The sequence below is a fragment of the Brachycentrus maculatus genome, unplaced genomic scaffold (genome assembly GCF_059751285.1).
Source record: "Brachycentrus maculatus isolate JH-2025_06_01 unplaced genomic scaffold, ASM5975128v1 h1tg001002l, whole genome shotgun sequence".
Classification (NCBI taxonomy): domain Eukaryota; kingdom Metazoa; phylum Arthropoda; class Insecta; order Trichoptera; family Brachycentridae; genus Brachycentrus; species Brachycentrus maculatus.
In genome coordinates this window covers 99,506-122,983 of record NW_028281720.1, presented here as the reverse complement: position 1 = coordinate 122,983, position 23,478 = coordinate 99,506, and the positions used below count along the sequence as shown (strand labels likewise).

The following is a 23,478-nucleotide window of genomic DNA, read 5'->3' as shown; positions in this document are numbered from 1 at the left end:
AACATGCACAACTGAAAATTGACGATTTTTGATTTATGACGTTCTTGAAAGGAGTGAGCGAAATGTGAAATTTTGTAACTGGAATGGTACAAATACCTGTTTTGTGTTACTCGTTAATGTAAATGAATTTATGTAACTGTTCTATTAAATTTTCAAATAAAATATAAAATAAATAAATAATTCTTATTTTTTATTTATTTGCATGTTGTATGATCATAGGCAAGAGTAAAAAGTATAAAATAAGGTATTTTCAACGCTATTGGTAGGTATTTGAGTTTATCATAAAAAACTGCGTCAAAAATAAATTTGTTTCATCAGTGCGCAAGCGTGTTGTACGCCCACAGCGTATATCTGCTCGTACGTCACAAATTGGTCGTTTAGAGATGCGACATCGCCTCAAAAATATCGAAATATCAATGTTCGAATATCGATGTATCGATGTTTGACGTTTGTCGTATCAATTAATCCAGGGTTGGTTGCCATTTTTTTTAACAAGGGGCTTGGGGGTCTTGGGGGAAGGGGGGGGGGAGGGGGAGGTGCATAATTTTATTTTAACAATCCAAAATAAATATTAAAAAAAATAAAAAAAACTTAAAAAGCGACATATTTTTTATGGTAGATTATTGATTTAATCAGCAAAAAAATATTTCTCTTGATTTAACAAGGGGCTCGCCGGCCAAAATTTAATTTAACAAGGGGCTCGCGCGAGCCCCTCCGAGCCCCCTGCAGCCCACCGCTAAGTTAATCAAAGTTTTTTTACCTATCTGTATTTTGACAACTTCTATATGTTACACCGTATAAGAGTGAGTATGTATTTGTGTTACTTATTCTAAAATAACTAACTATTAAGCTGCTTCCCCGCAGAGGTAGGCAGAGAGAATAGGATGCCACACCACTACATCTCTCGAAATATCTACTTACTCGCTTTCGAAATATCTCCTCATACATACCCACCGATTATTTCGATTCCAGCCCAAGTAACACTTTCAAGTAGGTATTTGAATCACTCGATTATTTAAAAGTGTTAAATAATCCAATCCAATAACCGAATTACGTAATGCGAGTGTTTTTGCTTAGAATTTTCACTCATGATTTACATGAAATTATAGCAACTTTAAACATAAAGAGTAAATCCACTCACGAGTAGGTATAAGCTATGAAACTTAAAAAGTTGAAGCCTGAGTAGGGTCATGATAAGCGGTGTTGCATAAGCCGTAGCTAGATTTCAGAGTCACTTGGACGTTAGGTAATTCAAGAACAAAAAAACGAATTAAGTAACGACTCATTTAAAAAAAAGTCGATAATTGATTCGTTTTTTTGTCGATCGCGCGTGTCTACCGAAAACCTCTCAAACATCGAAATTGATTCATCTCACCGCCCATCACTATTGGCCATCTGGTATGCAGCAATACTACTACAGTACTTATTCATAATATCACACACGTGGGTCTCTTATCTCTGCTTGACACTTGACTGAAGAATTAAGTGAGTACTTCGGTACTTGTGAAAAAGATTTTTCCATTACGAATGAACGCACCGAACAAAAAGATTTTCCATAAGATATATGTTTAGCATTTCTACGTATATTGTGTAAAGGCGTATCAGTATTCAGTTTCAGTTTTCAGTGTGTGCATTCGGTGTTGATTCGGTCTGGTTTTGTCTGAAAACATTTCAGTTTGTCATGAATACTCTCTGAAAGATTACAAAACAATGTCAGAAATTAAATTTTGTATCAACGGTGAGGAATACCGAGGTGAATATTTACTTTGTTCAAATTATGCTACTGCGTAAATATACATTTATAATACAAATCTAATTAGTTTGTTTAGTTGAAATATGTTGGTGTTGGTTGAAATACATTTTGAAATATGTTGGTATTAGGTGAAATTCATATTGGTTCATGTTGGTATTGGTTGGAATACAAAAAAATAATAATTGAGTTGTTATTTCTTTAAAAATGGTACATTTGATTTATGTTAGTATTGGTTGAAATTCATATCGGTTTATGATGATATTGGTTGAAATACATGTTGACCTATTTTGGTATGGTTGAAATACAATGCATATTGAAAAATGGTACAAGTTGAAGAGTTTCTGCTTAATAAAAAGCTTCTTTACATCTCACCAATAGATGTCTCTAGTGAAGTTCTAGTGATTCAAGAACAAGGTTTCTAAATTGGTTCATATATAGAACTTCCAAGAATTTGAGTAGTGTGGTTGTCAATAATGGGTAGAATTGGTGAATGTTACACGTGTGTAAAGTGATCACTTAAACCAGCCTATGACGGTCGTCAGCCCCGTAAATGCCCAGACTTCCATATTCTTCTTCATCTTTGATGAGATGTCAAAAAATAATGGTACAAGTTGATTTATGTTAGTATTGGTTGAAATTAAAATTGGTTTTTGTTGGTATTGCTTGAAATACATATCAATTTTCGCTAATATTAATTGAAATACGCATTAATTTATGTTGGTATTGGTTGAAATACAATACAAATCGATTTGTGTCGTTATTTGTTGAAAAATATTACATATTTAACTATGTTAGTATTGGTTGAAATGCGAGTAACAGATATGTGAATATACATCTCATCAAAGATGAAGAAGAATATGGAAGTCTGGGCATTTACGGGGCTGACGACCGTCATAGGCTGGTTTAAGTGATCAATTTACACACGTGTAACATTCACCAATTCTACCCATTATTGACAACCACACTACTCAAATTCTTGGAAGTTCTATATATATATGAACTAATTTAGAAACCTTGTTCTTGAATCACTAGAACTTCACTAGAGACATCTATTGGTGAGATGTAAAGAAGCTTTTTACTAAGCAGAAACTCTTTTATTAGTATGTGAGGTCCGAATCCTGGATTATAATCACACACATGAGAAACACCAGAAAATACCATTTTATTTTTTATTATTTAAGCTTATAATTTGACCAGATAATTTATTTACAACATTTTGAGTGTGTCCAAAAACTTGTTCCCAAATCTGGATTATCTCCAAGTATGGGAGTTTTTTTGTGCGTGTGTAAAGTGATCACTTAAACCAGCCTATGAATGTCCTCAGCCCCGTAAATGCCCAGACTTCCATATTCTTCTTCATCTTTGATGAGATGCCAAAAAATAAAATGAATTATTTATGTTTATAAAAGTTTCAATACATTTTGATTTAAATTTTATGTATTAAATGCATTGTTAACATTGTGGTATGGCAATATAACAGTCTTAGCATTCATCATTTTAACTAGCTAACCATAACGCCGCTTCTCCGCAGTGGTAGGCAGAGAGACTAGAAAACTACACCACTCTGTCTATGCCTGTTCCACATTCATACGACTCCTGACCTGATCACTTTCAAGCCAAGTTTTCCTCGGTCTTCCTCTATTTTTTTTACCAACCACATTCGCCACATGAGTTTGTATTACAGAACATACATCGCTCACTCCTTTCAAGAACGTCATAAATCAAAAAACTAGATTTTTCAGGAGAATGTTTTTAAAGTTTAAAAATATAACACAATGGAAAATAAATATCAAGCCACTTATTGAACTTTTTACTGTGCAACATATCTCTTTAGGTAAAACCTGAAGGTTTTTTCTCCATTTGAAAAATATTTAATATATCTAAAAAAATGATCAAACAATACCTTTTCTTCAAAATACAAAAACAACATTTTCTGCCCTGTAGCAGGTAAATATTAAGTTAAAAATATGGCTCTTTTGCTGGGATATAGTACATTTTCTGGGCATTCCAAAAACACGCACAACTGAAAATTGACGATTTTTTATTTATGACGTTCTTGAAAAGAGTGAGCGACATATGTAGTACTTTACACTATGGTAGTTATTTTGTACAAGCCTTTTACATTTCAATCTAATATTACAGTATTTGAGTAGCAATACAGTACTGTACACTTGTACAGTACTGTATTGCTACTCAAATATTTTTGAGTAGCAATACAGTACTATTGATTTTTAAGTAATTTTTAACAGATTTAGGTTATTTATAATAATATTACGTTAAAAAAATGTTCTTGAATAATTGCGTGTTTGAAAAAAATATATTTTCCTACAAATGTTTTTCTTCAAAATCTTGTTCAGATTTTCGGATTTCCGGGGTTCTACTGTATAGAAACATTTAAAAATATTCATTGTCTTGTTAAAATAATGATCTAATATTTACTTATCTTTAAAAACAAGATAACTGTGTAGGCACACACTTCATAAAATGGAAGTCATTGTCTCTTACATAATATGATATTTTATACCAGGACGAATTTCTAAAAGATAAAACCTATATTTCTTAGGTAACATGGTCTTATCTTAGATAACAAGACCTTCTCATAAATATATATATATATATATATATATATATATATATATATATATATATATATATATATATAAATATATATATATATATGTATATATATATATATATATATATATATATATATATATATATATATATATATATATATATATATATATATATATATATATATATATATATATATATATATATATATATATATATATATATATATATATATATATATATATATATATATATATATATATATATATATATATATCGTAGTCGTACAGGAGAAAGTGACCAACTGACAAAACCTAAAATGTTCAGGAGGGCCATTCAAATCACTTTTGCTTGGCAAGAAAATAAACATCAATGCAGTTAGTCATTTTAAACAAGTCAATATATTATACTTCCAAGTTTAAAATCCTTTGGGATTTTTTCAGGGCAATATTAAGCTAATAAGATATCAAATAGTAAATTATGTAAAAAATGCACTTGGTCACTTTCTCCTGTATGACTACGATATATATTTGTATATATATAAATATAAATATACTTTATATAACTCCTTACTTTTTAAAAAATTCATTTCTTTTCAAAAAACCAATACACACAGGCACCGTTTTTGCACTGCAAAAATAAGTTTTTCTGTGATATAAATATATGGTTTTGAAAAGAAAAGATTACTGAAAGGAAAAGAGCTAATAAAAATTATTAAAAAATATTTTTTCAATATATTTCAACAGTTTTCAGTCTGCCTATACCACAGAATCAATCTATATTGGCCTAAAATACCTTCTTCTGTTGACCTAAAGGTCTTTTGTTGACCTGAAATGTTTATTAATATTAGCCTTAAAGGGTTTATCTTTTTTTATTTAGTTTAATTTCCAACAGAGAAACGTACAGAGCTATTCTATTGTGAACTCAAAAGTTATTATTAGACTGTTTTTTATAAAATGGTACAATAATAATAATAAAAAATGATAGCGAAAATTCCATTCAATGTATTTTTTTATTTATTACAAAAAATATGTTAATTAATTGGTTCTTATCATTATTGAGATGACTCACTTTTATAACGAGTTTATAAACATAATAAACAAATCACATCAATTTTACAATTATGACCTTTGACTTATTTTAAATTGCCCGTGACTTTAATTTAATTTCTTAATTTATTTATTTTTCTTTATTACAAATCTAGAGGTAAAGAAGGTAAACCTCTTAAGTTTTTACCTTATTCTTTTTAAATTATTTCAAATATAATGAAAAAAAAAACATATCGGCTGTCCAAACTTAAAACACAGTAAGGAACATTTTTTTTGCATTTATGGACTAAGTAGAATCTACTTAGTCCAAAAATACAAAAAAACATACTACAAAAAAAATGTCCCTTACTGTGTTATGAGTTTGGACAGCCGATATCGCTCACTCCTGTCAACAACGTCATTTATCAAAAAATTTGATTTTTCAGGAGATCGTTTTTAAAGTTTAAGAATACAATGAAATGTATTAAAAATAAATATCAAGCCACTTGTTGAACTTTTTACTATGTAACAGTTATTTTTAGGTAAAACCTGAAGGTTTTTTTCTCCATTTGAAAATATTTAGGATATATTTAAAAAAAAAATTAAACACTACCATTTCATCAAAATGCAAAAACAACACTTTCTGCCCTGTAGCGGGTAAATATTAAGTTAAAAATATGCTGCTTTTGCTGAGATATAGAACATTTCCTGAGCATTCCGAAAACATGCTCAACTGAAAATTGACGATTTTTGATTTTTGATTTATTTTTAGCCTCACACCACCAGTCTGATGATGTCGGTTACAACGAAACCCGGTTGCTGGTCAAATAAAATTCATGTGAAAAAAACTGCAAATGTAGTTGTTATTTTATTCTATTCCATCTAAAAAAAAAATGTGATTTTGTTTATGTGACATTTTTTACAGTTTCTGATGACGTCAGTGCGGATACTTCTCTGATCAGTTATCTGAGGAACTATGCCAACCTCAGGGGTACTAAGGCCATGTGCCATGAAGGAGGGTGCGGGGCCTGTATAGTCACCGTGGCTGCCTTGGATGCAGTCACACAGAAACCCAAAGTATTTTCAGTCAACTCGGTAAGGCAATTGTCATATCTCATTAAATTCTTCAAATTCCTTCAGATGTCCCATACTGTGATCTTCTTCATCTGTGCGATGATTGGTTTTCTGCTTTCATGGTCAGTCTCCTCTGGCCCTATCCTCCGTAACCTCCAAAATATTTAACTGAAGAACTGTCCAAGCCTGTTTTCTTTTTGGGATCCTTTTTTTAAAAATTTATTTAAAACAGTTACGAGAGTTTTTTTAAAAATTTAATTGTTTTCTAGACATTTCTATTTTACAATTTTAAAATTGATTACACTGTTCTCTCCAGTAATGAGACTAAGCTCTTGTGCTTGGAGAGGAACTTACACTTATTATTGATTGTTTATGTTATTATATTTCATAGTTTTTTTTTCTTCCATTAAGATGTATGTACTTATATAATGAATTTTTTAGCAATTTAGCGTCTTCATTTCTTTTTAATATCTGTAGGAAGGTTATTGAAGTATTAGGTTCCCTTATATTTAAAGTTCTGTTGGTATTGCATTTTGGTATTGTAAAGTTATTTTGGTATTTCGAAGATGAAGTTTTCTTTAGATCAAAGTATTTTTCACATTTAAACAGTTGAAGAACTTCTGTTTTTTCGATAATTATTTCTACTTACAAGTATATCCTATAGGATAGGTTTATTTAATTTTTAAAATGGGTAATAATGGTTCTCTGAACTGTTTTGGTAGTGTTCAAGGCGTTGTTATGAGTTCCCCATTTAATAATACCATAATACCATACCTGTAAGGAGTGAACAATGGTATAGTACACTCTTTTTAAGTATTTATACCCAAAATGTTTCTTAGCCTATTAAATATATATTTATAAATGCATGTACTTATTCTTTTTACCATGGTCTTTAAATTTAAAGACTACATTAATGTGGTAGTTTCCCATTGCTTTACACATTCTATGCCGTTGGCCATAAAGGTGACCTTTGGGGAGCATTTAACACCCTGGGACAAGAGAAAGCCAACTACTAAACAAAACCAACTACTCGTAAATCCAACTACTCGTAAAGCCAACTACTATACAAAACCAACTACTCGTAAATCCACTAGAAAGATTTTATTAATTTTATCGTCGGCTTATTCCGGTCAATTTTTTTTCTTCATTTTCATTCAAACCCTTATCCGCACCCCAACGGTGCATAGGGCACTGCATAATACAAACGCAGTGTTATCTTAATCGTTAACACACGAAGGAAAGGTGATCAGCCCTCCGCTTCAGGTACCAGTCCAGGGTAGTATGTAATAAATATTAGAGTGAAAAAATCACTTATATTTATTTGACCCCCCTGGGAATCGAACCGCGTGCTGACCATTACACTACGGAGGCTGACAATTTTTAGTCCCTGGCTATATTTGCTGTCAACCAGGTGACGTTACCCTCCCCCCTATTGTGTAGAGGAATAGACCAGAAGTTTCATATTGTCTAAGACCAGTTGGCATTATGCAGAACTGTAATAAAGTTAGTCATTTGCAGTGCCTGGTATCTGTGTTGTCGTGTCACGGTTGGAGTATCACAACAGTTGAGGGAATCGGTAGCAAGGAGAATGGCTACCACCCGATACAGAGGAGACTCGCAGCATTCAATGGGACGCAGTGCGGATACTGTAGTCCTGGTTGGGTCATGAATATGCACAGGTAAGATGGATTGTTTGAAAAAGCTAATCAACAGTAAATTCAAGGGTATATTTCCGCGGAAGAAGATTAAAGTATTATAGGTGTCTTAACTAGTTATTATACAGACCTGAATGATGGAAGTTTAACTTCTGAAACATGTAGTCTATAATAAAACTCAAGTGGTAAAAAACGAAGTGTTTTCTTTAATCATTATCTCAACTTGAGATGAAACCGTCGTCTGTCGATGATGACTTTCATTTTTATATAAAAGAAGATGGACATCTGAGCTTACAGGCCCGTATTTGGGTGGCTCAAGTGAACACTTTATTCGCTTGCATATCATCCACCATTCTGGTCATTATTTAACATCTAAATACCATAATTTAAAAGATTTTTTAAAAGATGCATATATGCAGTGACGTGCACAGAGAATTAATTAGGGTAGGCAGTAGAGGTTGGTAGTATGGTAAACTGGTACAATGTAGTACTTTTGTCTGCCTCCGTAGTGTAATGGTCAGCACGCTCGGCTACCGTTCTGGAGGTCCCGGGTTCGATTCCCAGGGGGGTCAAATAAATATTAGTGATTTTTTCACTGTAATATTTATTCAATATTACCCTGGACTGGTACCTGAAGCGGAGGGCTGATCACCTTTCCTTCATGTGTAAACGATCAAGATAACACTGCATTTATATGACACAGTGCCCTATGCACCATTGGGGTGCGGATGAGGGTTTTATTATTATTATTATTACTATTATGTACTTACAAGGGTAGGTAGGGGAGGTCGGTAGTAAGGTAATCTAGGTACTACTTAGTAAGGTAGGGTAGGTACTGGTTGCGTTTTTACATGTCACTCGGATTATTTAGGATAGGCACTGGTTTTCTGTTTAAATGGAATGCACGCCCCTGTACATATGCTTTACTTTATATACTGTATATACTAAACAGAATATTGAAATACATATAATATTAATACAAGTACCTTCGCATTTTGATGGTTAATTTTATTGATTATACATAATTGTGATTAATACCATTCCAGTTTGTACGAAGATCGAAAAGACGACATGACTATGGCTGAAGTAGAGAACTCTTTTGCTGGAAACATCTGCAGGTGCACAGGATATCGTCCAATATTGGATGCCTTCAAAACGTTCTCTAAAGATTGCGATCCCAAACTAATGAAACAAATTGATGATATCGAAGAACTGTCAGGAATCAAGATGTGCAACAAAAGTGGGCTGATCTGTACTAAAAGCTGTGTAGATTATTCGCATGAAACGGATAATTGTACAGCTAAAATGGAGCGACCATCAAACGAAATGTGCCTTGGTACTAACGTTATAGAGTTGCAAACGCCAGGCTGTAAATGGTTCAAGGTTTATAATATCAAAGCTGTCTACGAGGTGATAAATAATAATTGCACGGATTCTTATATGCTTGTGGATGGAAACACTGCAAAAGGTAAAGAAACATCATAGTTTGACATCTCAACATGGATGAAGAAGAACATTTTGAGTGTGTCCAAATACTTGTTCACAAATCTGGATTTGTGAACAAGTATTTGGACACACTCAAAATGTTGTAAATAAATTATCTGGTCAAATTATAAGCTTAAATAATAAAAAGAAAAAGGTATTTTCTGGTGTTTCTCATGTGTGTGATTATAATCCAGGATTCTGACCTCACATACTAATAAAAGAGTTTCTGCTTAATAAAAAGCTTCTTTACATCTCACCAATAGATGTCTCTAGTGAAGTTCTAGTGATTCAAGAACAAGGTTTCTAAATTAGTTCATATATATATATATATATATATATATATATATATATATATATATATATATATAGAACTTCCAAGAATTTGAGTAGTGTGGTTGTCAATAATGGGTAGAATTGGTGAATGTTACACGTGTGTAAAGTGATCACTTAAACCAGCCTATGACGGTCGTCAACCCCGTAAATGCCCAGACTTCCATATTCTTCTTCATCTTTGATGAGATGTATATTCACATATCTGTTACTCGTATTTCAACCAATACTAACATAGTTAAATATGTAATATTTTTCAACAAATAACGACACAAATCGATTTGTATTGTATTTCAACCAATACCAACATAAATTAATGCATATTTCAATTAATATCAGCGAAAATCGATATGTATTTCAAGCAATACCAACAAAAACCAATTTTAATTTCAACCAATACTAACATAAATCAACTTGTACCATTATTTTTTGACATCTCCAAATACTTGTTCACAAATCTGGATTTGTGAACAAGTATTTGGATCTCTTATAACTGGAGATACCGTAGAACGGGAGTACTTGAACTTTGATGTGTTGAATGAGCCCAGTACTTAAATATTTAGATCGTGGTATCGATCGAAGTATCGTGACAATAAGTGTCACCTGTCAGGGAAACAATGAATCATGTCGATACGTTCATTATTGTAGACCAAATCGAAAATCATAAATTTTCAGTTGTGCATGTTTTCGGAATGCCCAGAAAATGTACTATATCCCAGCAAAAGCGGTATATTTTTAACATAATATTTACCCGCTACAGGGCAGAAAGTGTTGTTTTTGCATTTTGAAGAAAAGGTATTGTTTAGTATTTTTTTTTAATATACTAAATATTTTTCAAATAGAGAAAAAACCTTCAGGTTTTACCTCAATAGAACTGTTGCACAGTAAAAAGTTCAATAAGTGGCTTGATATTTATTTTTAATACATTGTGTTATATTTTTAAACTTTAAAAACATTCTATTAAAAAAACAAGCAGCTAATAGAATGTATGAGGAGATGCATGAACGTGGAAGAGGAACGTGGAAGCTCTATTCTCTCTGCCTACCCCTGCCGGGAGGCGGCGTGATGGTTAGTTAGTTAGTTAGTTAGGCTCAAGTAACACATTAAAGTTCAAGTAGCCCCGCTCTACGGTATCTTCAATTAAAACAGACATTTTACATAGATGAATAAGAATATGGAAGTCCGGGTATTTGCAGCGGTTATGATCAGTCATAGGCAAGTTAAGTGATCACTTTACACATGTGTAACATTCACCATTCTACCCATGATTGACAACCACCCTACTCAAATTTTTGGAACTCATTAGTATATTATTAATCTCATGGCACTTTATCTTTGAGTTTAATAGAACCATTTATGGTTGGTTTGAGTTGGTGAACCATCTATGGCTAGCTCCAGAGAACTCAAATATAAAGCGTCATGAGATCAATGATATATGTAGGAGTTCCAAAATTTTTAGTAGTGTGGTTGTCAATCATGTGCAGGATGGTGAATGTTACACGTGTGTGAAGTGATCACCAAACCTGCCTATAACAGGTCATAATAATAAAACCCTTATCCGCACCCCAATGGTGCATATGGCACTGTGTCATATAAACGCAGTGTTATCTTGATCGTTTACACATGAAGGAAGGGTGATCAGCCCTCCGCTTCAGGTACCAGTCCATGGTAATATTGAATAAATATTGCAGTGAAAAAATCACTTATATTTATTTTACCCCCCTTGGGAATCGAACCCGGGACCTCCGGAACAGGTCATAAGCCCTGTAAATACTCATACTTCTATTTTCATCATTTTCATAATTTCCATCATTATAATTTTTTGTTTTTCTTAAATATTTTTTTATCTATCATTAACATTTTCATATCATAATCCATATCTGTATAAGCTTCCTTGAGATAGTATTTTATATACAATATAAAAGCGTTATATAAATCATCCAAGATTATTACTATGTATTGCTATTATTCCACATTCTTCTTCATCTTTGTTGAGATATCAAAATGAAAAAATATATTTTATGTACAGAAACCCAGATTTGTGAGCAAGGATTTGGACACACCTAAAATGTTTCTTACAACTGGTGTCTGATGATATTAGAAAGACGAAAGACAACAGGCGAAGGCAGCGAGAATAGAATGCCACACCACTCTGTCTTTGCAAACATTCTTAACCATTTCCACATTCATGCATCTCCTCATATATACCCGCCAATTATTCCAACTACTGACACAACCTGTTCATACTAAGATTTTCTCGGTCTTCCTCTGGTCCTTTTTCCAACAAAAGAAACGTCCCATGGAATTAAAAGTCTTTTGAGGGCAAATAAAACATTCGGCATTTTGAGTGTGTCCACATATGTATGTACTTGTTCACAAATCTGGATTATCTCCAATTATAACAGTTATTTTTCATATTATTTTTTGACATATCATTTTTGATGAGATGTCAAAAATGTCTTCATTTCATCTCACCAATAGATGTCTCTAGTTAAGTTCTAGTGATTCAAGAACAATGTTTCTAAATTGGTTCATGTATATATATATATATATATATATATATATATATATATATATAGAACTTCCAAGAATTTAAAGAGTGTGGTTGTCAATAATGGGTAGAATTGGTGAATGTTACGCATATCGCTCACTCCTTTCAAGAACGTCATAAATCAAAATTTGTCAATTTTCAGTTGTGCGTGTTTTCGGAATGCCCAAAAAATTTACTATATCTCAGCAAAAGTGGCACATTTTTAACTTAATATTTACCCGTTACAGGGCAGAAAGTGTTGTTTTTGCATTTTGAAGAAAAGGTATTGTTTAATAATTTTTTTATAAATAAACTTAATATTTTTCAAATAGAGAACAAACATTCAGAATTTGCCTTAAAAAATCTGTTGCACAGTAAAAAGTTCAATAAATGGCTTGATATTTATTTTAAATACATTGTGTTATATTTTTAAACTTTAAAAACGTTCTCCTGAAAAATCAAGTTTTTTGATTTATGACGTTCTTGAAAGGAGTGAGCGATATGTAAAGTGTAACATTTCATTGTAAAGTGTAAACCAGCCTATGATGGTCGTCAGCCCTGTAAATGCCCAGACTTCCATATTCTTCTTCATCTTTGATGAGATGTCAAAAAATAATAGGAAAACGGGTTATCATTTTAGGTGTTTATCCTATGAAGGAAATCCCAAAGGTGATGATCGATATAAGTGACGTTGCCGAGTTGAAAACACATTGTATTGGAAAAGAACTGCACCTAGGAGGAAACATGACGATAAATGCAGCCATGAAGGTCTTTAAAGAAGCATCCGAGACAAATGCGAATTACAAATATGCCGCACAACTTTATAAACACATGGACTTGATTGCTCACACCCCAGTGAGGAATGTAAGCCATTATCCTTCTTTTTCTAACATGAATGTGTGTAAAGTGATCACCGGCTATATAGTTAAACCAGCCTATGACAGTCGCAAATGCCCAGACTTCTATATTCTTCTTCCTCTATGTTGAGATGTCAAAAAATAATTTAACAATAAACGTTGGTTTATGTTTTAAAATGTACAACCTTTCTACTGTCTGCCATAATTATTTAACTTTCAGATTGGGTCTCTGGCAGGAAACTTGATGATAAAACACCAACACAGGGAATTCCAGTCAGATATTTTTGTTTTATTCGAAGCAATTGGAGCTTCGATGATCATCAGTATGTATTCAAAATATTGTGATTCATATTTTGTATATTAAAAGCATTGTCAACTTAGTGGTAAGGTAATATAACACTCTCATTATCATTCATCGTACTTATGTAATATATCGATTCATCATTATCATTCATCGTACTTATGTAATATATCGATGTGCCCTACGTAAAGTGCTCTAACTACATTTTTGTCAATTTTGAGATATTTGGTGTATGTTATCAACTGACCGTTATCTACAAATATGAACAAACAAAAAAATATATAAAATAAATTACGCCTAGTTTTCAGGCGTATAAGACGCTATCTATTCAAATTTGCGAAATAAACTGAACTCCTAAAAGGATAACTGCTTAATTTTGACAAAGCATAAAGTTTTAAAATGATTAAATACATTATTTTATATGTTTTTGAATGTATAATACTAGTTTAGAATTTCGGATAAAACCGTATAAGTATTAATAAAAAAAAATTCATTTTAAAAATCTTCTAAGCTCTCCCCTGTAAACAGATTTGCAGATAGAGTATTTTACGTAGGGACCATAGATATACTTGTGTAATATTTTTTAAAGTGGTATTACACAAAGAATGATGAACGATAAGGAGAGTGTTATATTGTGATTCCTTTCATGGTAGGTATTACATACAAAACTATGGAAACCAAAATGATTTTTAATTTAAGGTGACAAAACAGGAAAACGTTTAAATATATCTATGCTAACTTTTCTGGAAACGGATATGAAAGGATGTATAATAATACAAATCAATTTACCGCCGATTAAAGAAAGTGATGTCTTCCATAGTTTTAAGGTAAAAAATCTGATAAATTTATTGTGAATGCTAAATCAATTATCTTACATTTAGTTTTCTTTTAATATAAAAATAAAACACTTGTTAGACTATATTTTGGAGTTTATTAATGTAAACACTACTAGTTTTAAGAAAATCTGTAGTTCTCAAAACTAGACATGTTACATTAATAAACTCAAAAAATTGGTTTTATGCAAGTGTTTGTTTTTTGTTTAAATCGTCATGTTATTCCACAAAGTTAACCTGTCTGGGAGTATGGCCGTACATGTACGGCTGATACAAAACATGATTTATGACTTGATTTATATAAAAACATGTTAAAATGTGATAAATCAACATTTTGATAATTTTGATATTGGTGTAAATATTTTTTTTTATTCAAGAAAATATGTTGCTTCTAGCATCGACCATGACGTAAAATTATAAAAGTAAAAAAAAAATAGGCAAAAAATCTCTCTCCTCAGATACAGTTTTGTAGGCAAAAACTCGCTCCCGGACAGGTTAATGCCAAACTGATATAGTTTTCTTAATATTTTATATATTAAAAGCATTTTTAACTTGGTGGTTTGGTAATATAACCTCTCCTTACCATTCATCTTTGGTATTACACAAAGTGAATAATGAATGATAAGTGAATGAATGATGGAGAGTGTTAGTTTTTTTAATTGTTCGTACTTTACAGATTATGCCACGAGCTCAAAATGCCCATGCTCATGTGAACGCAGCATTCTTTCTTCAATTTTCTGATGATAAAAAAAAAGTTAGTAAGATGAACATCGTTTATGGTGGAATCAATCCGAAATTCACACACGCATGGAAGGCAGAGAAATGTGCCGAAGGAAAGGACATTTTTGATAAAAATAATTTGCAACTTGTTTTGAAGACATTGTGGGATGAAATTGAACCAGATGTGGCACCTCCAGAACCATCTCCACTATATAGGAAGAAATTGGCGACTAATCTCTTTTATAAGGTATTTACATTCGCCTCATAAATTTGTTTTACCGTTCTTTCATCACTCATTCGTTCTACATGTCCAAACCATCTCAACACACCTTTCTTAATTTTATCGATAATGCTTATCTCAGCTTTGCATTCCTTCCTTATCTCACTATTCGAACACCTATCATACATCGTTTAATTTTGTTTTGAAGCAGAGGAAGACCGAGAAAAACATGGCACGATCAGGTATGCCAAATACTTGAAAGTGGTCAGGTTAGGAGTCGTAACAATCGGCGGGTATGTATGAGGAGATGCAAGAACGTGGAAGAGGCGAAGAATGTTTGCAAAGACAGAGTGGTGTGGCGTTCTATTCTCTCTGCCTATCCCTGCAGAGAAGCGGCGTGATGGTTAGTTAGTTTTAAGGTATTTATAAAATGTATATAAAAAATATATTGATAAAGGTATAGGTAGAGTGAAGGAAGAAGGTCTAGTGCAGAAATGAAATGATACATTGTTAGAGTGCCAAGGATACATAGTAATGTTTTCAAAAATTTAGAAAGTATTTAAAGAAATTCTTCTTCTTCTTCTTTTTGGTGTAGGCCTTGTGGCCTGTTTTGAAAAGGAACTTGCCTCCTGCGATATCGATTCCCAGCTGTCGATCCATCTCTTATATGGTTCCAATCTCCTAACATACTCTTCCATTGTCTCGTTTCCCCACCTAACGACATCTTGGATCTCGCATATTTCCCTTATCTTAGCGTTGCTTATTCTGTCTCGTAGACTCTTGCCAGCGTGACACTCTAAGCGTGTTTTTTGTACCAACTGAACCATCAACCATAGAAAAGGTTGATGAAATGAAATATTTGGGCATAATACTAGATTCAAAATTGACATTAAATGCAAATTTTGAACACGTTAATAAAAAAATATTAAAAAAAATATTTTTCCTTAGTAGATTAAGGAATAAATTAAATAAAGATACTGCAGAACTAATTTACAAAACAATCATTCTTCGACATTTAGATTACTGCTCAACAATATTATTTTTAGCAAACGAAGGAAATTTAAATAAACTAGAAATTATACAAAATAAAGCGATGAGAATAGTTCTTAGGAAAAATAAATATAGCAATGTAAAAAAAATGAGAGATGAACTAAAATGGTTATCTGTAAGAAGAAGACTTAAATTTAATATGTTGATATTTATACATAAATTTTTTCACGATAAATTACCAAAATATTTTAAGGATAAAGTTGTCTTAAACAAAAATTGTCATGAATATGCTACTAGACAAAAGGATAAAATAAGACTACCATTATTAAAAAGAGCTGAGTCGCAAAATTGCTTGATGTATAAGGGTTTAAAAATGTATGATGAGATGCCTGAATGTATGAAGAATGAAAAATGTCTGAAAGAATTTAAAAATAAATGTCTAAGTTACTGTAAGGAAATGTAAATATATAAAGATGATGTAAATGTATATAATAGTTTATATTAGTTTTAATATAAGCTAACTTAAGAAATAAATAAAAAAAAAAAAAAAAAAAAACTGTGTCCGCTCTACTTTCAATCCCATACATCATGATGGGTTGCACACAAGTTTTGTAAATTTTGATTTTGCTGATGATCTTCATCTCAGGATTTTCCATGCAGAATTCAGGATTTTTAGAGAAATTGTAGATCAAAAACAGTGTCATTTTGTAAAGAAAAAAAAATACTGAAAAATCATGGTATTTTTCTATACATTATATTTGACACCCTCAGATTAAAATTTTACTTATACCCTAATCGTTGTGACATATCTATAGGTTAAAAAACTTAACATGTCACTAATGGGTAGCTGTTACATTTTCGGTTACTAGATGTGGATGGTATTCGTTAGTTTTTCTCAGTTTATATGTCTTCAGGTTATGTTTTTAATGATAAAAAGTGATTTTTTCACTCTAATATTTTTCCGCCTCCGTAGTGTAATGGTCAGCACGCTCGGCTACCGTTCTGGAGGTCCCGGGTTCGATTCCCAAGGGGGGTAAAATAAATATAAGTGATTTTTTCACAGTCATATTTATTCAATATTACCCTGGACTGGTACCTGAATCGGAGGGCTGATCTTTCCTTCATGTGTAAACCATCAAGATAACACTGCGTTTATATGACGCAGTACCCTATGCACCATTGGGGTGCGGATAAGGGTTTTATTATTTTATTATTATTAATATTTATTCAATATTACCCTGGACTGGTACCTGAAGTGGAGGGCTGGCACTTTTCATTCATGTGTTAACGATTGAGATAACACTGTATTTATATGATGAAGTGCCCTATGCACATCGGGTGCGGATGAGGGTTTGAATGAATGAATGAATAGGTAGCTGATACTTTTCGGATTACCTGATTTGGATGGTATTCTTTAGTTTTTCTCGGTTTATATTTATTCAGCTTGTGTTTTTAATGTCGTTTGGTCAAATATATAAGGAGATTCTAGCTCCTAATACCATATATTTGACTAAATTTGTGATACGCAATATTTATGTACTAATTTGAGTGATAAGCTTTGAATAATCGAATCCCAAAACCAAATTAAGTAATGACTTCTTTTAAAAAAAGTCGTAATTCAATTCGATGGCTCTATGACAACAATCAATTCGAAAAATATCACAAATCAAAATATTCAAAAAACTAACTAACCATCACGCCGCTTCCCGCAGGGGTAGGCAGAGAGAATCGAACGCCACACCACTCTGTCCTTGCAAACATTCTTTGCCTCTTCTACATTCATGCATCTCCTCATACATACCCGACGATTATTACGACTCCTGACCCGGCCGCTTTCAAGTATTTGACATACCTGATTGTGCCAAGTTTTCCTCGGTCGTCCTCTGCTTCTTTTTCCAACTACATTCGCCTCATAAATTTGTTTAACCGTTCTTTCTTCACTCATACGCTCCACATGTCCAAACCATCTCAACACACCTTTCTTAATTTTATCGATAATGCTTATCTCAGCCTTACATTCTTTCCTTATTTCATCATTCGAACATCTATCAAACATAATTTTGCCACACATTCGTCTAATTCAAAATATTTATTATGTAATAATTACAATCATTCAATCTCCATCTTTTTCATCAACAGTTCATTATCCATATCAGTCCAAAAGGAGTTTTTAAAGATGAGGAGCTTTCTGGCGGTGAAGAGATTGCAAGAGCTGTATCTAGCGGAGTACAAGACTATGATACCAATAAAGAAGTTTGGCCATTGAACAAGCCTGTGCCTAAAATAGAAGCCCTGGTGCAATGCTCTGGTGAAGCAAAATACATCAACGATCTTCCAACCATGCCTGGAGAACTTTACGGTGCATTTGTGCTCTCGACGGAATCAAGCGGTAGTATCGATAGCATTGATCCTTCGGATGCCATGGTAGGTAACTTGCATATTATTAAAAACATACAAATAAAATATGGTTTAATTTTTTTAATTTTTTAAAAATTTATTTAATATAAGGTAAGTGGCTATAATACTGACCTAGTTTTTGTCTTAAGCCGGTCCATATTTTCAAAATATTTATTTAATATTAAAACGGCTTGATAATTTTTTAAATTTATTTTTATTTTTTAATGGGATAGTTTTATCCTTACAAAGTTAAAAAAATAATAGTCAAAAGTCAAGTGCATATATTAAAATCCACGCAATAAACAGTTAAAGGCTTTGTATTCAATACTGACCTATTCGAAATGGATTATTTCATAATACTGACCGCTGTTGCCCCTATTACTGACTATGAGTGAAAAAGACAACTCAATTCATATTTTAATATATTTTACCATATGTAAACTGGAGTAAGATATAAGTATTTGTAATGGAAATAAATGTAAAAGTAAGTACTTATGTGACAATTTATTATTTATTAAAAAAAAACATATTGGTTAAACATAATGTATTGTTAATGTATTTTTTTAAGCTCTCTATAAATAAGTAATTCTGGAATGGAATAATTTCCTCTAGCATTTAGTCACACCGGTTCTGGAATTGTTTTTATGATTCCTTCTGAAGTATACTATATAGTATCCTGTTTTTCTGGCACTTCCAGTTCAGGCATACCACGACCTTGATCAAAGCGGAACCATCCTTTTTGGGATTTATTACAATTCCTAAAAAATTCCCCTTCCTACTTTACAATACAGGACTCATTTTATTTTAGTTTTTACGAGGAAGATTTTTTGAAGACCCTTGGTGATTTTCAGTTTTTTTTCTTCTTTTCTGCCACTTTATCTTCTGGCACACAGAGACTGCTTAACCTTTCCTGTCCAGAGTAAAAAAAAAAAAAAACAATCCGCGGGTTCCGAAGGGGGTACTGGCAATACCCCAAGTAAAATGCTAAAAATACAGGTTTTTCACAAATTCGACTAATGTCAAAATGTTTATCATGCTATTGTTATTCTATTTTTTTCCATTTAAATTTGAATTTTCTGCAATAAACAATAATTTTCAAAAAAATATAGTTGTGAAGAAGTTCTCTGCGGAAATGGTATTCAATTCCACCCAATGTTTAAGCATCACTGGACACTAGGCGCTTCGGCCGGAAACGATGCAAGCGAGAGGGGGTGAGGAGAGAAAGAGAGAGAGAGAAGCATACTACTCGGTACATACTAGCGGGTTTCTAATTTGTCGTATATTATGGTGAAAAAAAAAACAAAGAATGGTAAAAAAATCAGATAGCGAGAAACAATACAAAAATGACATTACGTTGTATGAACAGTTTGGACTTGGGTTTGGGAATATCTGTCCATCTGTAGCCTGATTTGGAAGTGAACAAATTTTCTTCATTTCTACTGTTGTCTACCATATCTACGGGCTTGACGCTGTTAGAGTCAGATTCATCAAGTTCTTGGATTATATAGTTATCTGAGTCGGCGTCGGAAGCATAATCTTTATTTTCTAACCCTAAATGGAATTCATCATCACTTATATACATACATCAGTGTCCGTATAGCTCAGAAGTTGCTCAATCATATAATCTGTCAATTATTTCCACTCATTGTTAGGGTAAAGTAAATATTAAAATTATGACAATTTAATTCGTGTAAAAAGGTAGATATTTATAAAATAAATATGAAAATGCAATTGCACCAAGAAATTTCAGTAGATACTTTAAATTAATAATAATTCTTATTAGAAACGAAAAAAAACACTCTGTATTTGCCAAATAACGCTTGCGTATTTGGCAAATACAGAGAACACGATTCACACGCGTGCAAATTTGAGGATCTACCGCCGATGGTTAAACTGTGGAAATAGATACAGCGCTAGTAAAGAAATTGATATCCCCTTCGGAACGGGAAGTTAAACGCTGTTAGAACATTTAAGATCGTGGGATTTGGAGGTTTACAAGGAGTAACCTCATTTGGGTGTGCAACATTAGAGCATGATGGTAGTGTGCCTGATATGTATATACATATATATATATATATATATATATATATATATATATATATATATATATATATATATTATATATATATATATATATATATATATATATATATGTATATATATATATATATATATATATATATATATATATATATATATATATATATATATATATATATATATATATATGTATATATATATATATATATATATATATATATATATATATATATTTATATATATATATATATATATATATATATATATATATATATATATATATATATATATATATATATATATATATATATATATATATATATATATATATATATATATATATTTATATATATATATATATATATATATATATATATATATATATATTTATATATATATATATATATATATATATATATATATATATATATATATATATATATATATATATATATATATATATATATATATATATATATATATATATATATATATATATATTTATATTTATATTCTACTAACCCTTATCCGCACCCGATGGTGCACTGCATCTGCACTGATGTTGTATTGACGCAGTGTTATCTCGATGGTTACTTACATGAAGGCAAGGTGATCACTCATGCGAGTATAGTGGAATCAGTTTATGTTTGATAATAAACAAAGTTTTTTTTGTTGATATTATGTTAAAAAAGAAAAAATAAATTGTATTTTAACATAAGAAAAATCACAAAAAGATGGCTCAGAACGAAACTCCTTTTCTGAAATAGTATGTGTTTATAATACTGATCTAGATTCGTTTCTATTACTGACCGCTGAAACTATTTATTATAATTATAAAACCAAGCAAAAATATATAGGTCAGAATTAGGCCCCCATAATCCAAAAACTGTATGCTATCCAAAGCACGCAAGAAATTTACGTATTTAAGAATTTTCACAAATTTATGTAAACTTTAAAAATGCTCTCGTCTTACTCATTACTGACCTATAGGTCAGTAAAGGAAACTAATGAAATTTCGGGTGAATGTAATACTGACAACTTTTATTTTATAAATGTATTGTATTAATCATATGGTTATTTCACAAATACTTTGTTTTTTGTAAATTCAATACACTAAACTAACTAACACATGTAAAATATTAGTAAATATCAATCATATAAAAATAACACACCTTTAAAATAAAACTTGAAAGATTAGGCTTGTCTGTTAAGGATTTTCCGTGTGCGCGCGCTACTTGCCAGATGTCCAAACTATAACTGATATTTCAAATATGAAAAATCAAAATATTGACTGTAAAACATTGTCATCACATAACACAAGCATGGCTGCAGTGTTGGTAATATTAAAAATTAGTAATAATTGAACCAGTGTCTTATTATCTGTTGTTTCTTTGAAATAGGTCAGCAATAGGGGCTAGGTCAGTTTTATAGACACTTACCTTAGTTGTATTTAAAAAAAATATATAATTTCCATTATTTTTGTATTAAATGTTAAATGAAACACTGATTTTTTGAGTCTAAGTTGTATTTTATTGTTGAAAAAACACAAAAATTAATTATGAGACAAATAATTGTTTCGCCTAGTTATGGCATTTTAAAACAATTGTCATATAATTAATTTTTATGTGTTTTTTTAACAATAAAATACAACTTAGTAGACTCAAAAAAATCAGTGTCTGATTTAAAATTTAATACAAAAATTAAAAATGGAGTTTAACAAATTCAACTTCAAATCTATAAACAATTTCCATACATAATACAATCATACATAAAAATACATACATAATAATACATAATAATACATAATACATAATACTTAATACAATCTTAAAATTTTAGTTGTCCTAAGCCTCTCCAAAAATGAGACTGAGCTCTTGTGCTTGGAGAGGGACTTTTTTGTTTTTTGTATAGTATCATGAATAGTATTGAGTTTATTGTTTATAGTATTATTATTTTTAAAAATATGTTACTGTAAAACATATATTTTTATGCGGTACGAGGGAGTTATCTTGTTTAGATTTGTAGTGTATAGTCTGTATATGTTTGTTAATTTTCTTTTTTATGGTATTTGTGTCTTTTATGTTAATAATTTCTAAAGGGAGGCTGTCAAATTTTTTATTCCTAAGTATATGTAATTTTGTTGTACTGTTTTGTGTTGCATTTGGGCGCTTGTCCACTACCCTGAATTTTACCGTCCGGCAGTCCAGTTTTGAAAATGAAAGCGGCTATGACAGTTTAGCGTGATCAAATTTACGCGCAACGTGTTCACGCACCGATCAAGAGGTCCAATCCGAAGAAACATGGAGAAAAGCAAAAGCCAATAATGGCCAACCATCGTTTTAAAACGCTAACTGACGTGCCAGATGGTAAAATTCCGTATAATTCCATGTAGTGGACAAACGCCCTTTGGGTATTTTAAAATGATTTTTATACCTTTGGGATATGTTTGTGGTTTCTAGTTGAATACCAATTTAATTTATCAGAAGGGAAGCAAGATGAAAGCGGATTACTTTTAACACAAATTTATTCAGTTCTATAAAATTACAATCAAGAAATACTTAAGAATAATCGTGTGATTCTAATATGAGAACAGTTGAAATACGTGTCGATCGGAGGACGGGCGGCGACGAAGTGTGACGGGTTTCCGCTCGTTGCGGGCTTCGGTGTAGGGTGTTTGTTATTTCACTCGAT

General features: G+C 31.5%; 1 protein-coding gene across 1 annotated transcript in view; it reads left to right on the top strand.

Moving 5' to 3' along the window:
- Positions 1 to 1,371: 1,371 nt before the first annotated feature.
- LOC148299664 (uncharacterized) overlaps positions 1,372 to 23,478 on the top strand; it is a 33,331-nt gene continuing 11,224 nt past the window's right edge. The window contains exons 1-9 of the mRNA XM_088275839.1: positions 1,372 to 1,753; positions 6,281 to 6,450; positions 7,948 to 8,108; positions 9,131 to 9,552; positions 13,070 to 13,293; positions 13,507 to 13,609; positions 14,287 to 14,414; positions 15,097 to 15,387; positions 18,490 to 18,774. Of these exons, the coding sequence (XP_088131965.1) occupies positions 1,711 to 1,753; positions 6,281 to 6,450; positions 7,948 to 8,108; positions 9,131 to 9,552; positions 13,070 to 13,293; positions 13,507 to 13,609; positions 14,287 to 14,414; positions 15,097 to 15,387; positions 18,490 to 18,774 (1,827 nt within the window). The 5' untranslated portion in view covers positions 1,372 to 1,710. The remainder of the gene's footprint in view (positions 1,754 to 6,280; positions 6,451 to 7,947; positions 8,109 to 9,130; positions 9,553 to 13,069; positions 13,294 to 13,506; positions 13,610 to 14,286; positions 14,415 to 15,096; positions 15,388 to 18,489; positions 18,775 to 23,478) is intronic.